This window comes from Lethenteron reissneri, unplaced genomic scaffold (assembly GCF_015708825.2).
Source record: "Lethenteron reissneri isolate LAM-NWPU_2019-01 unplaced genomic scaffold, ASM1570882v1 scaffold_1639, whole genome shotgun sequence".
Lineage (NCBI taxonomy): Eukaryota > Metazoa > Chordata > Hyperoartia > Petromyzontiformes > Petromyzontidae > Lethenteron > Lethenteron reissneri.
In genome coordinates this window covers 4,568,014-4,581,726 of record NW_026891376.1, presented here as the reverse complement: position 1 = coordinate 4,581,726, position 13,713 = coordinate 4,568,014, and the positions used below count along the sequence as shown (strand labels likewise).

Sequence of the window (13,713 nt, the reverse complement as noted above, 5' to 3'; positions counted from 1 at the left end):
TTCCTCGACGGGAACCTCATCGGGGGCGAGCTGCCCGCCGGGCTGTTCCGCCTGCACGGCCTGCAGGTGCTAGACCTGAGCCGCAACGCCATCGTCACCCTGCCGCCCGAGGTGCGCCAGCTGGACTCGGCTGAGCACCCTCCGCCTGTCGGGCAACGCCCTGCAGAGTCTGCCCGACGAGTTGTTCGGCTGCGAGGGGCTGCGGACGCTGGTGCTCGCCAACAACGAGCTGCGCGAGTTGAGCGGCCTGGTGGGGAGGCTGTCGAGGCTGCGCCGCTTGGAGCTGGCCGGGAACCGGCTGACGGAGCTGCCGGCCGAGCTGGGGGAGTGCGCGGAGCTGAGGCGCGGGGGGCTGCTGGTGGAGGCGGAGCTGTCGAGTCGCTGCCGGCGCAGGTGAAGGAGGCGATGCGGGGCGAGCACAGCGGCGCGGGCGACGCAGAGCCCCCCTGGGAGCCGGGAGAGAAGCACAAGGAACTGAGAGAGAAACCCAAGAAAGTGAGAACCCCCAAGACACCGAGAGACTTTCACCGGTAATTACAACCGGCATTGGCAACTCCAGCTATACAGCAGTAGGCAGCGTCAGGGTCGGGGTCGAAGCCACGGCCTCCTGTATAACAGGTGAGTAGTTAACATCTGAATCAACAAGGCCTGTATAACAGGTGAGGTAGTTAACATCTCAATTACCAAGGCCTGTATAACAGGTGAGGTAGTTAACATTGAATTACAAGGCCTGTATAACAGGTGAGGTAGTCAACATCTGAATTACCAAGGCCTGTGTAACAGGTGAGGTAGTCAACATCTGAATTACCAAGGCCTGTGTAACAGGTGAGGTAGTCAACATCTGAATTACCAAGGCTGTATAACAGGTGAGGTAGTTAACATCTCAATTACTAAGGCGTTGACACCAATGAAGGTGCAGACGATCACCAGACTGAGTTTCACGTGAAGTAGCTTGCCTGATAACAGTGAGTGGAGTTAGTACGATTAGGGGTTGACAGGTCTGGGTGTAGACACTGATAAGGGGTCTAACACCTAAATAAATAAAAACTTGTATTAGGAGAAGCCACCGTTGGACAATTTGGACCCCCGTTTTTGTTTGTTTTTCCCCGTTGGCTCCAAGCACTTGATCATAGCCCCCAGCTTTTAAGGGCGGTCCGTGAATCGCCACTTCTCACCCCTTTCGCCGCGATGCCCGAGAGCGTGAATGCAAACGGTAAAACGTTTCCCCGTCTTGACCGGGCCGTCTTTGTTTCTTACGTCCCGTTGATTGCGTTGCCTCGGGCGGTCTGTTTGTCCCTCCTTGAAGAGACACACGCGCGGCCAAAGGAGATGCTGCTTGTACACATTGTCCCAGGGCTGGAAACCCAGGATCTCGGATGTCTCCATCTTAACCATTGTGAATCCCCCGAGAGACACGGCCATTATGAATCCACTGAGAGAGAGACTGCCTTTGTGAACCCTCTGAGAGACACGGCCATTATGAATCCACTGTGTGTGTCAGTGTGTGTCAGAGTTGTGGGGAGCGGTGGTGTAGCGGTTATCGCTACGCTGCGCTACGAACCCGGCGACCCGGGTTCAATTCCCACTCACTGCTAATACCAGTGACGATTATCTGAACCGGTCCTGGGCCTCCCCTAAGTCGACTCGGCCTCAAATAAGTACCTGGTGCGATGTGTGAACATCGCCACTGGGGAGACAAAGGCGGTCGGACGTGGTGTTGGCCGCACACCCCCTCGTTGTACCGTTCCAGCCTTTATAGGTTTTGCTGCTACTCGCTAACAGCGCTTGCCCCTACAGTCTGTCAGGGTCGTTTTGTCAGCCCCACGAACCCATAATGAAGGGGGCCATTTTGGGTTCGAACGCATAACCAGGAAATAACCTTGATGGATTGGTATAGTGAAAACCTACTTGGTAAACGAAGGGGCCGTCCATAAATGACGTCACGCACCTGGGGGGGGGTCAGACATTTGTGACTATGTGTGACAAGGGGGGGGGGTTGAGAAATGTGACGTCACATCCAAATGCGCAACTTTGAATTAATATAGACGACACGTTCTACTGAATTAAATAGACTTTTTAATAAATGTTTTCTCCTACGACATCAGAGTGCAGCGCCACATTAAATACGCACTGCAATGACAACACTGGTCAACACACTTTTTCTGGCATGAGGTATTCCAACGGTTTTAATGTAATTGTGGGGTGCTGCTGATTCCAAATCTGGCATCAGTTTTTGTCTATCACGTCAGGTTTTTGAGATATCAAGATTGCATTTTCAATAAAAACTGCGGAAGAAAAATATTAAATAAATGTGGATATCTACATAAAATGATATTATAAACGCACTATCCTAAAAATACAGCACCATACACCATATTTTAACACTAAAGCAGTCACTGACTCGCAACAACTTGCAATCATAAGTGACGGAGTTAATTTCGGGTAAAATCAATGAAAATGGGGTATGCCGATAGCATAAAAATTAGATGTGATAGAGCAAATCTGAGATCAGATTTGGAATCAGCACCCTGAAATTAGTCTAGAACAGCTGCAAAAGTCCAGGCCAGAATTTTAGTTTTTTTGTTGTTGACCAGTGCAATAGAAGACAGATCATATTCTTAGGTTTTTTCCGGTAAAGTCACGTAGGTAAAAAATTAAAATTAATAAAGTAAAATAAAATAAAGCTTGTGTTGCCTCCGAAACGTCGTGATTTTTATTTTATTTTGCAGAGGCGGCACGGGGGATCTGTCTTCTAGATTTGAAGCATTCGTGACTGCAAGGATTCATATTCTTAGGTTTTTTCGGTAAAGTCACGTAGGTAAAAAATTAAATTAATAAAAGTAAAATAAAATAAAAATCACGACGTTTCGGAGGCAACACAAGCTTTTATTTTATTTTTATTAATTTTAATTTTTTACCTACGTGACTTTACCGGAAAAAACCTAAGAATATGAATCCTTGCAGTCACGAAAGCTTCAAATCTAGAAGAAGACAGATCCCCGTGCCGCCTCTGCAGACTCTAAGGGCAAGTGCCTTGAGCCCTTTTGAAGGGCGGCACTGTGGCACGCGGGGGCGCGGTGTGCCCACAAACCACTCCCGGCCGCCTTTGTCTCTCCCACTGCTGATGGTGACTGCCACTGCACCACATGCTCTCTTGAGTGTGCGGGTTGAGAAGCGGGTGAATGTGCGGTTGAATGATTGAGTGTGCGGTTGAGTGAGCGGGTGAGCGGATGAGCGGGTGAGCGTGCGGGTGAGCGGATTGAGTGAGCGATGAGGAGTGGGTGAGTGTGTGGGTGAGCGGATGAGTGGGGTGAGTGTGCGGGTGAGCGGGTGAGTGAGCGGATGAGGAGTGGGTGAGTGTGCGGGTGAGCGGATGAGGAGTGGGTGAGTGTGCGGGTGAGCGGATGAGTGAGCGGATGAGGAGTGGGTGAGTGTGTGGGTGAGCGGATGAGTGGGTGATGTGTGCGGGTGAGCGGGTGAGTGAGCGGATGAGGAGTGATGTGTGCGGGTGAGCGGATGAGTGAGCGGATGAGTGAGTGGGTGAGCGTGCGGGTGAGTGGATGAGGAGTGGGTGAGGAGTGGGTGAGCGTGGGCTGGTGAGCGGATGAGTGGGTGAGCGTGCGGTGTGAGTGGATGACGTGAGGGATGAGGAGTGGGTGAGCGTGCGGGTGAGTGGATGAGGAGTGGGTGAGCGTGCGGGTGAGTGGATGAGTGGGTGAGCGTGCGGGTGAGCGGATGAGTGAGCGGATGAGTGAGCGGATGAGGAGGGGTGAGCGTGCGGGTGAGTGGATGAGTGGGTGAGCGTGCGGGTGAGCGGATGAGTGGGTGAGTGTGCGGGTAAGCGGAAGAGTGAGCGGATGAGGATGTGGGTGAGCGTGCGGGTGAGTGATGAGTGGGTGAGCGTGCGGGTGAGCGGATGAGTGGGGTGTAGTGTGCGGGTGAGCGGATGAGTGAGCGGGTGAGAAGTGGGTGAGTGTGCGGGTGAGCGGATGAGTGAGCGGGTGAGAAGTGGGTGAGTGTGCGGGTGAGCGGATGAGTGAGCGGATGAGGAGTGGGTGAGCGTGCGGGTGAGCGGATGAGTGAGCGGATGATTGAGCGGGTGAGCGGATGAGGAGCGGGTGAGCGGATGAGTGAGTGAGCGTGTGGTGAGTGTGACTGAGACCCACTCAGTGAGTCTCTGAGACTCACTCTGAGATTCACTCAGAGACTCAGACTCACTCAGAGACTCAGAGACGCATCCAAAGACCCACAGACGACCACAATCGATTCCCATGTTGTCCCAATGGGATTCGATTCCATCCACTCTAATCACTAGCAAGATCGATTCCCATGTTATCCCAATGGGATTCGATTCCATCCACTCTAATCACTAGCAAGATCGATTCCCATGTTATCCCCATGGGATTCGATTTCATCAACAAATCACCACAGTAGATTCCCATGTTGTCGAAAAGGTATTCGATTCCATTATACTACCGTACTCGCTACCACTGGATTCCAATGCAATTCCAATCGGAATTGATTGACTTCGTCCAATTCTCTGCAAGAATCAATTCTCAACGTCCCAATCGATTTTCTCTCCACGTCACTCGGGAAGCTACAACACGTGGGTCTGTGTGGTCGTTCATGACGATGCACAAACTCTGCACACTTGGCCTACTCTTCCACTTCGTGCTGCCTCTCCACCACCACCTCGTCACATGTAACCACGGTGAGCCGAACCGGTCGATAATCGGGTACCAGGTTGACTGGGGAGCGGTGGCGCAGTGGTTAGGTCACTGTGTGTGGATGCTCATGCTGCTGTGGAGTGGCTCATGCAGCCAGCTATGGCTGCAAAGTTTTGGTAGTACGTGTTGTTTATGCTATTGTGAAAATTCCGTCACAGTTCCTATGATTGCTTTTTCATTGCTTTCATGGCTTTATTTTGGTGATTTCGAAAAGTGTATTGGTTTAGCCATGTTTGTTTGTTGTAGTACAGAGTTAGACTGATGGCCTTAATCTAAGTTGTCTTGTGGTTGTTGTTTGACTTGCATCCTACTGGGATGTTTGCACACAGCGTTGGGGTACTGTGATTTTTTTCTTGCAATATTTTGCTGTCTTTTCTTGGATTTTCTGTTTGCACTTAGTCACATAGTCACTTTAAGATGTTTTCTTGTTCATGTTTTTTTGTTGTTGCGGTTGCACCCGATTCAAGAGCCGAATGGCTCACAGGGCTACACCTAATACATGAACTTGAAATAAATTAACTTGAACTGTGTGTGGAGTGGTTACAAATACAGGTAAGTCCCCGGCTTACGATGATCCGATATCGATATGGCAAAATGGTTAAATGTTTTACATTTCGCGTTACTGAACGCATCTCCCGCCTTGTGTGGCAATGCCTCTCACTCTCGGCAGCGGTAGACGGAGTTCAGTTGTCTCTGTGTTTGTGTGTTTCATGAATCTTGGTGAGTACAGTAGAATATGATACGTTATGATACGTTCAATGCATGTATACACTACACTATACACTACACTATATACTACATTACACTATACACTACATTATACACTACTATACACTATACACGACACTATACACTACATGATTACTATACACTACTATAAACTACACTATTACACTACACTATACACTACTATACACGACACTATACACTACTATACACTACACTATACGCTACTACACTATACGCTACTACACTATACACTACACTATACACTACACTATACACTACACTATACACTACACTATGATACGTAGCTTTAGCGATTTCATTTTAGGGTTACCACGATACGTTAAGATACGTTCAATGAATGTTAGAAGTTTTTATAGCAGATAGGATTGTTTCCTGCAAAAACTTTCTATGAAATTGCAGTTCATATAGGTAGACTAAGAATTTAGCTTGTTTTTTTACTGTACATTTTACCGTACAATACAGTATTGTAAGTAATAAGCACACACAGTATATAGTTTATACAGTACGCTACTGTAAATTGCTCTGTTTTGCTAAATTATCACCGTTCTTCGATGGGGTCGTCGTAACACATCTCCATCGTAAGTCGGGGACTGTCTGTACATGCTGTAGTGAGAGTCGTAAGTCGGGGACTGCATGTACATATTGAAGTGGGAGTCGTAAGTCGGGGACTGTCTGTACATGTCGCTGTAGTTAAGAGTCGTAAGTCGGGGACTGTATGTTCATGCTGTAGTTAAGAGTCGTAAGTCGGGGACTGTATGTACATACTGTAGTGAGAGTCGTAAGTCGGGGACTATCTGCATATGGCGTTGTGGTGAGTCGTAAGTCGGGGACTATCTGTACAAGATGTGGTGAGAGTCATAAGTCGGGACTGCCTGCATATAGTGGTTATTGTCGTAAGTCGGGGACTATCTGTACATGGCGTTGTGGTGAGAGTCGTAAGTCGGGGACTGTCTGTACAATACATTGTGGTGAGGGTCGTAAGTCGGGGACTGTCTGCACAATGCAACACCCGTGGGATAGCAACAAAAATCTAACCAGAAAACTATAGACAGACATATAAGCAGACAGATATCACCAAGATACATAGAGAGAGAGAGTAACACAGGTACAGAGAGGGAGATCGTCTCTGTGGCGAGGCCTTAAATAGACAGAGGGGGGGGGGGGCGGAGAGAGGGAGGGGGTAGAGAAAACATTTACATGTCAATGAGTACGAAGAGACGCGTGGTAAAGTACACACTAAATTAAATAACCTAGCAAAATATCGAAATGTTATGTAATACAACACAGAGAGTCAATCAACACACAACGCATAGCCTGGTCGATTACGTATTTCAAAGATTGCTAAGTTAGAATTTAAGTGTGAAAATTCCAAAGAGAGACAAAACATACAACAAGAGGAACGGAGACACACAGACAGAGCAGAACATAAGAACGACAAAAACGAGTGGAGACAGAAAAAGGACACTAAATACACAGGGAGAGAGAGAAAACAAAAAACCCAAATTTAAGATCGAACCACTTCTACGGGGAAGTTTCAAGTTATCTTTTTCTCTCTCTCTGGGTTTTTTGTTTTCTCTCTCTGCCTGTGTATTTAGTGTCCTCCTCCTCCCCCTCCTCCTCCCCCTCCTCCCCTTCCTCCTCCTCGTCGCTGGCGCTCACCTGGCCGCCCGTGGAGATGCAGCGCCGCCACCGCCGCCGCTGCGTCTCTTTCAGCCGCTACGGAGACGCGGAGGAGGAGGAGGCGGTGGGGGGGGGGGCGGTCGGAGGCCGGAGGCACCGTGCTTTGTGACGCTGCCGGCGGCGGCGGCGGGGAGCAGGAGGGGAGGGAGGAGAAGAGGAAGGAGGAGAAGGGGGGGGAGCAGGAGGGGAGGGTGGAGGAGAGGAAGGAGGAGGAGGGGGGGGAGGGTGGCTTCTGCTACGCGGCGTGGCGCAACGTGTCGGGCGACATCTTGCTGGAGCGCCAGGGCTGCTGGGTGCACGACTGCCGTGGGAGGTGAGGAGGCAGACCAGCAGCCCGCCCACCGGATCCCCCCCCACCACCTCCTCCCCCCCCCCCCACCTCCTCCTCCCCCCACACCTCCTCCCCCTCACGACCTCCTCTCTCTTCCTCCCCCCCACACCACCTCCCCACCTCCTCCCACCTCCCCCCCCCTCCTGCTCCCTCCCCCCCACCCTCTGGGTGTCCCACTGTGATCAGGAGCAAGTGCGTGGAGTCGAGTAGCAACCCGTTTGTCTACTTCTGCTGCTGTGACAGGGACCTCTGTAACGTCGACTTCGCCCGACGGCCCCGGCCACACGGTCAGTCTTGAGCCGCGAGAGACGCCGGAGATGGTTCACGAGGCGGGAAGAATCGATGCCGTTCCAGCTCTCTCTCGTTGTCGTCACGGCCCGGCCAGGCCTGGCTGGTGTTGGCCAACGGCAAAGAAACGATTTTTTTTACGACCGAGAAAGGTGGATCATTTAAAAGGATGATCATAATTAATATTGCAATGTATGAAGAGCTACAATCGTGCTCTGTGGCGCGACGCGTGGTTGATGTCAAATAAATAAATATTTTATTTTCTACCTACATGAGTAGAAAATAAAATATATTATTTTATTTTATACCTACGTAACTTTACCGAAATAACCAAAGAGTGTGTATGGGAGCCTTTAACATTAAGTCTATGGGAGCCTTTAACATTGCAGTCTATGGGAGAATTTAACATTGAAGTCTATGGGAGAATTTAACATTGAAGTCTAATGGAGACTCTAACATTGAAGTCTATGGGAGCCTTTAACATTGAAGTCTAAAGGAGAATTTAACATTGAAGTCTATGGGAGCCTTTAACATTGAAGTCTATAGGAGAATTTAACATTGAAGTCTATGGGAGCCTTTAACATTGAAGTATATGGGCGACTTTAAATTGAAGTCTATGGCAGCCTTTAACATTGAAGTCTATGGGAGACTTTAACATCTATATATATAAAATCGCAAATTTGTCTGTCTGTCTGTGTGTCGCCGGACCATACGCAGTTTCATTGGACGAAATGTGAGGGATTTGCGAGACACGATTGGTCCGTTTGGTTTTCCACGGCGGTTGCCCCTGGCAACGGGTAGCGACGCATTCGCTGCGGGGTGGACGCCATTTTTAATTCCCGTTAAAAATATGTGCACGCATTAACACGCGACTCTGAGGTAAATTCATCAAAGTTTCACGTCCTCTTCACTCCCCCCCACCCCAATGTGTGCAATTACTATTATAGGGTCGGTACATAATAAAATTATAGCGATTAGACAGTATTATTGTAGCGCGGGGGGGGGGGTAACGACCCCAGTACCCAGCCTCAGCCGGGTGGGCAATTTAGGCGAGGCCGGAGGCTCTGCACGGTACTAGGCCTCGACACCCCACCACACTATAGGCCGTACATATTACTGCACAGCGGCCGAGGAGATCGTGGCTGGGGGGGGGGTGGGGGGGCAGGGGTAGCAGCCCATCTGTGTATATATGTAAGGTTATTAAGAAATATATTTTTCACCCGGGCAACGCCGGGTACTTCTGCTAGTTGAAGTATATTGGAGCCTTTAACATTGAAGTCTATGGGAGAATTTAACATTGAAGTCTATGGGAGCCTTTAACATTGACGTCTATGGGAGCCTTTAACATTGAAGTCTATGGGAGAATTTAACATTGAAGTCTATGGGAACCTTTAACATTGAAGTCTATGGGAGACTTTAACATTGAAGTCTATGGGAGGATTTAACATTGAAGTCTATGGGAGCCTTTAACATTGACGTCTATGGGAGCCTTTAACATTGCAGTCTATGGGAGACATTACCATTAAAGTCTATGGGAGACTTTAACATTGAAGTCTATGGGAGACTTTAACATTGAAGTCTATGGGAGAATTTAACATTGAAGTATATGGGAGCCTTTAACATTGCAGTCTATGGGAGACATTAACATTAAAGTCTATGGGAGACTTTAACATTAAAGTCTATGGGAGACTTTACATTGAAGTCTATGGGAGACTTTAACATTTAAGTCTATGGGAGAATTTAACATTGGAGTCTATAGGAGAATTTAACATTGAAGTCTATGGGAGCCTTTAACATTGAAGTCTATGGGAGCCTTTAACATTGCAGTCTATGAGAGACATTAACATTGACGTCTATGGGAGCAGCCCCTGTGAGTGCCTTCACAGCTGAGCCTCCTGTTGCAGAGGTCACTCAGCAGCCTACGCCGGTGGCCAGGCCGGTGCCCACGCCAGTGACCCTGCTGTCCGTCACGACGCCGCTGCTTCTGCTGCTGCTGCTGCCGCTCTCCGTGTGGACGTACCGGCGATGCCGCAAGCTGACGCACGCCACAACGCCTCCGCAGGTGGTGGTGGTGCTGTGTGTGTGTCTGTGTGTGTGTGTCTGTGTGTGTGTGTGTCTGTGTCTGTGTGTGTGTGTCTGTGTGTGTCTCTGTGTGTATCTCTGTGTGTGTGTGTCTGTGTGTGGCCTCAAGGTGCACTTGGCCTGGCACAAGCGTCGTGGTGACGTCACCGCCACTTAGTGGCGAATGGCGGTTGTTGTTGTTGTGTCTGTGTGTGTGTGTGTCTGTGTGTGTGTGTCTGGTGGGGAGCGGTAGTGTAGTGGTTAGCGCGCTGCACTATGAACCTGGCGATCCGGGTTCGATTCTCGCTCACGGCGAACACCAGTGACGATTATCTGAACCGGTCCTGGGCCTCCCCTAGTTCGACTCAGCCTCAAATGAGTACCTGGTGCGGTGTGTAAACATCGCCACTATTGAGACACGTGGAATGTTCGAACGCTCACTGCGGAGGAGAGGCTGCCACACCTCTGTCGGGAGCTGGACCGGTACCGTCTGGATCTTTGTGGCATTCAGGAGGTCCGGTGGACCAGCTCTGGATGCTGCCACTATGAGGGGTGGACAGTCCTCTACTCGGGGCAGAAGACTACTAAACAATAGGGAGTGGCTCTTGTTTTGAAAAAAAGAATGAAGGGGGTGTGGGAGCGTGGCAGTGAGGTGTGGGAAGCTGTAAGCCCCAGGCTATTTTGGGCTTGCCTTCCCATCAACCGGAGGTGAGGACTGGTGGTCGTGGTTACTTATGCCCCCACCGAAGACGAACATCCGTGGAGGGATACAGGCAAGGCCAATGAGTCAGATGCCTTCTATGACCTGTCACAGGTGCTGGCTAAAGTGGCCCCTCGGGATAGAGTCATCTTGTTGGGTGACTTCAATGCCAGAGTTGGCCATGATGCTGGCACCTGGTCTGGAGTGATTGGAAGGCATGGGCCAGATCAGCTCAATAACAATGGTAGGAGGCTGCTAGATTTTTGTGCAGCCCATGGGCTTGTAATTACCAACACGCTGTTCAGGCATCGGCACATCCACACTACATCATGGATGCATGCCGGGTCCAAGTAAGAACATCTGCTGGGCTACATAGTGACGGATCAGCGGATGCGGGCCCATGTCCTTGACACCAAGACCTACTGTGGAGCTGATCTGCCCCCTGACCATCGACTAGTCATCTGTAAGATGCGCCTGCCATTCTTCCATTCCGGTGGTGGGTGGACACCCAGGACCCCATTCCAACCTAAGGTGGCTTGGACTCAGCTTGTAGGCAGGGCAGCCTAAATGTTTCTAACCGGCGAAGATGCTTCGTTTTGGTCGGGTTTAAGCAGGCTGGATTGTGTGAGGAGCTCACAAATCCTTGAAAGATCTGGACAAAGACCCATGGGTGAGCTCCTCCGGCAGACAACGCTGCGTTGGCTGGGCCATGTAGCCCGCATGCCAAGTCGTCGCATGCCTAAACAGCTTTTGTTCGGCTGGATCCAGGGGGCTAAATGGGCACTGGCACGGGCTAGAGAAGAGATGGAGTGATGTGGTACAGGAGGACGTGGAGCTGAGTGGGCTTGCCTGACTAGTACCAGCGGTGTCAAGATCGGCCTCTGTGGAGGAGGCTCGTGAAGGATGCTACTGGGCAGTTGGAGGCAGTCGCCCTCCAACAACAATGGAGGGCGGAGGAGCGACGCTCACAACAACGAGCGGAGCGCCTGGTGGCTAAAGCATAGCAAGTCGGCACAGTAGGGGGCACAGGTGGTGCATCAGCCACTCATCTCAGTCAGTCGACCAGTGGCACCTGGGTCTGCCCCGTGACCTCCTGCCAGCGGGCGTTCTTGTGTATAGTGTAGTGTATAATAAGTGTATGGTGTAGTCACTTGCCCTGCCGGTCTGTCCAGGCTACGCGGCGGGGGGTCTCTGCTGTTGACGGCAGCGAGGCTGCCCGACGCTCCATTCCGCCAACAGGAGGCGGTGAGCCTGACGGCGCTGCTGCCGCCGCTGCTGCTGCTGGACTTACGAGCCGGCGGTCGCTTCGGCTGCGTCTGGCGCGCTCAGCTCCTGTCCGAAGTCGTCGCGGTGAAGATTGTCCAGACCGTGGTGAGACCCTGCACACACACACACACGCACACACGCATACACACTCACACACGCACACACACACACTGACCCTGCGCGACACGTGTTTCTACAGACTCACGGAGGCCCACAGAGACCCACAGCGACCCACAGTGACCCATAGAGACCCACATCAACCAACAGAGACCCATAGAGACCCACACAGACCCATAGAGACCCACAGCAACCCACAGAGACCCATACTCATAGAGACCCACAGCAACCCACAGAGACACACGGAGGCCCACAGAGACCCACAGTGACCCATAGAGACCCATAGCAACCCACAGAGACCCACAGCAACCCAAAGAGACCCACAGAGACCCACATCAACCAACATAGACCCATAGAGACCCACACAGACCCATAGAGACCCATTAGAGACCCATACTCGCAGAGACCCACAGCGACCCACAGAGACCCACAGCAACCCACAGAGACCCACAGTGACCCATAGAGACCCATTGAGACTCACAGCAACCCACAGAGACTTTTAGAGACCCACAGAGACCCATAGAGACCCACATCAACCACCAGAGACCCACAGCAACCCACAGAGACCCACAGTGACCCACATCAACCAACATAGACCCATAGAGACCCACAGTGACCATAGAGACCACAGAGACCCATACTCAGAGATTCACAGCAACCCAGAGACCCACAGCAACCCACTGCGTGTGTCTCCGTGTGTCTGCGTGTGTCTCCGTGTGTCTCTGTGTGTCTCTGTGTATCTGCGTGTGTCTCCATGTGTCTGCGTGTGTCTGCATGTGTCTGCGTGTGTCTCTGTGTGTCTCTGTGTGTCTCCGTGTGTCTGCGTGTGTCTGCGTGTGTTTGCGTGTGTCTGCGTGTGTCTCCGTGTGTCTGCGTGTGTTTCCGTGTGTCTTCGTGTGTCTGCGTGTGTCTCCGTGTGTCTCTGTGTGTTTGCGTGTGTCTCCGTGTGTCTGCGTGTGTCTCCATGTGTCTCATATGTCTCCGTGTGTCTCCGTGTGTCTGCGTGTGTCTCCGTGTGTCTGCGTGTGTCTCCGTGTGTCTCCGTGTGTCTGCGCGTGTCTGCGTGTGGTCTCCGTGTGTCTCCGTGTGTCTGCGTGTGTCTGCGGATCTCGCCGCGTGTTTCTCGCGGGACCACGGCTTCCCCCCCGCGAGACTTCTGCTCCTCTGGACGCGACCTCAGCCTGAGCAACTTCACACGTTTGTCTCCTCCTCCTCTCCCCGCCATCGTCGTCGGCGCTGTCTTCGTCCGGGACGCTCGCAGAACCAACGGCTGTGGCAGAACGAGGTGGACATTTTCGTCACACCCGGCCTGAGTCACCACAACCTGCTGCAATTCATCGGCGCGGAGAGGCGGGAAGGGAACGCCGAACCCGAGATGTGGATCATCACCACCTTCCACGAGCGGGTTCATAGACTCACTCACCGTGCAGAGACTCACAGACTACTCACATAGAGACTCACAGACTACTCACATAGAGACTCACCGACTACTCACACAGAGACTCACAGACTACTCACACAGAGACCCACAGACTACTCATGTAGAGACCCATAGACTACTCACACAGTAGAGACCCATAGACTACTCACGTAGAGACCCATAGACTACTCACACAGAGACCCATAGCCTACTCACATAGAGACCCATAGACTACTCACACAGTAGAGACCCACAGACTACTCACATAGAGACCCATAGACTACTCACATAGAGACCCATAGACTACTCACACAGTAGAGACCCATAGACTACTCACGTAGAGACCCACAGACTACTCACACAGAGACCCACA

General features: G+C 51.2%; 1 protein-coding gene across 1 annotated transcript in view; it reads left to right on the top strand.

Moving 5' to 3' along the window:
- The first annotated feature begins 405 nt into the window (after positions 1–405).
- The window catches only part of LOC133338969 (activin receptor type-2B-like), a 31,136-nt gene continuing 17,828 nt past the window's right edge, over positions 406–13,713 (top strand). The window contains exons 1-6 of the mRNA XM_061547096.1: positions 406–495; positions 7,346–7,470; positions 7,675–7,775; positions 9,681–9,838; positions 11,777–11,908; positions 13,182–13,325. Coding sequence (XP_061403080.1) covers positions 406–495; positions 7,346–7,470; positions 7,675–7,775; positions 9,681–9,838; positions 11,777–11,908; positions 13,182–13,325 — 750 coding nt within the window. The remainder of the gene's footprint in view (positions 496–7,345; positions 7,471–7,674; positions 7,776–9,680; positions 9,839–11,776; positions 11,909–13,181; positions 13,326–13,713) is intronic.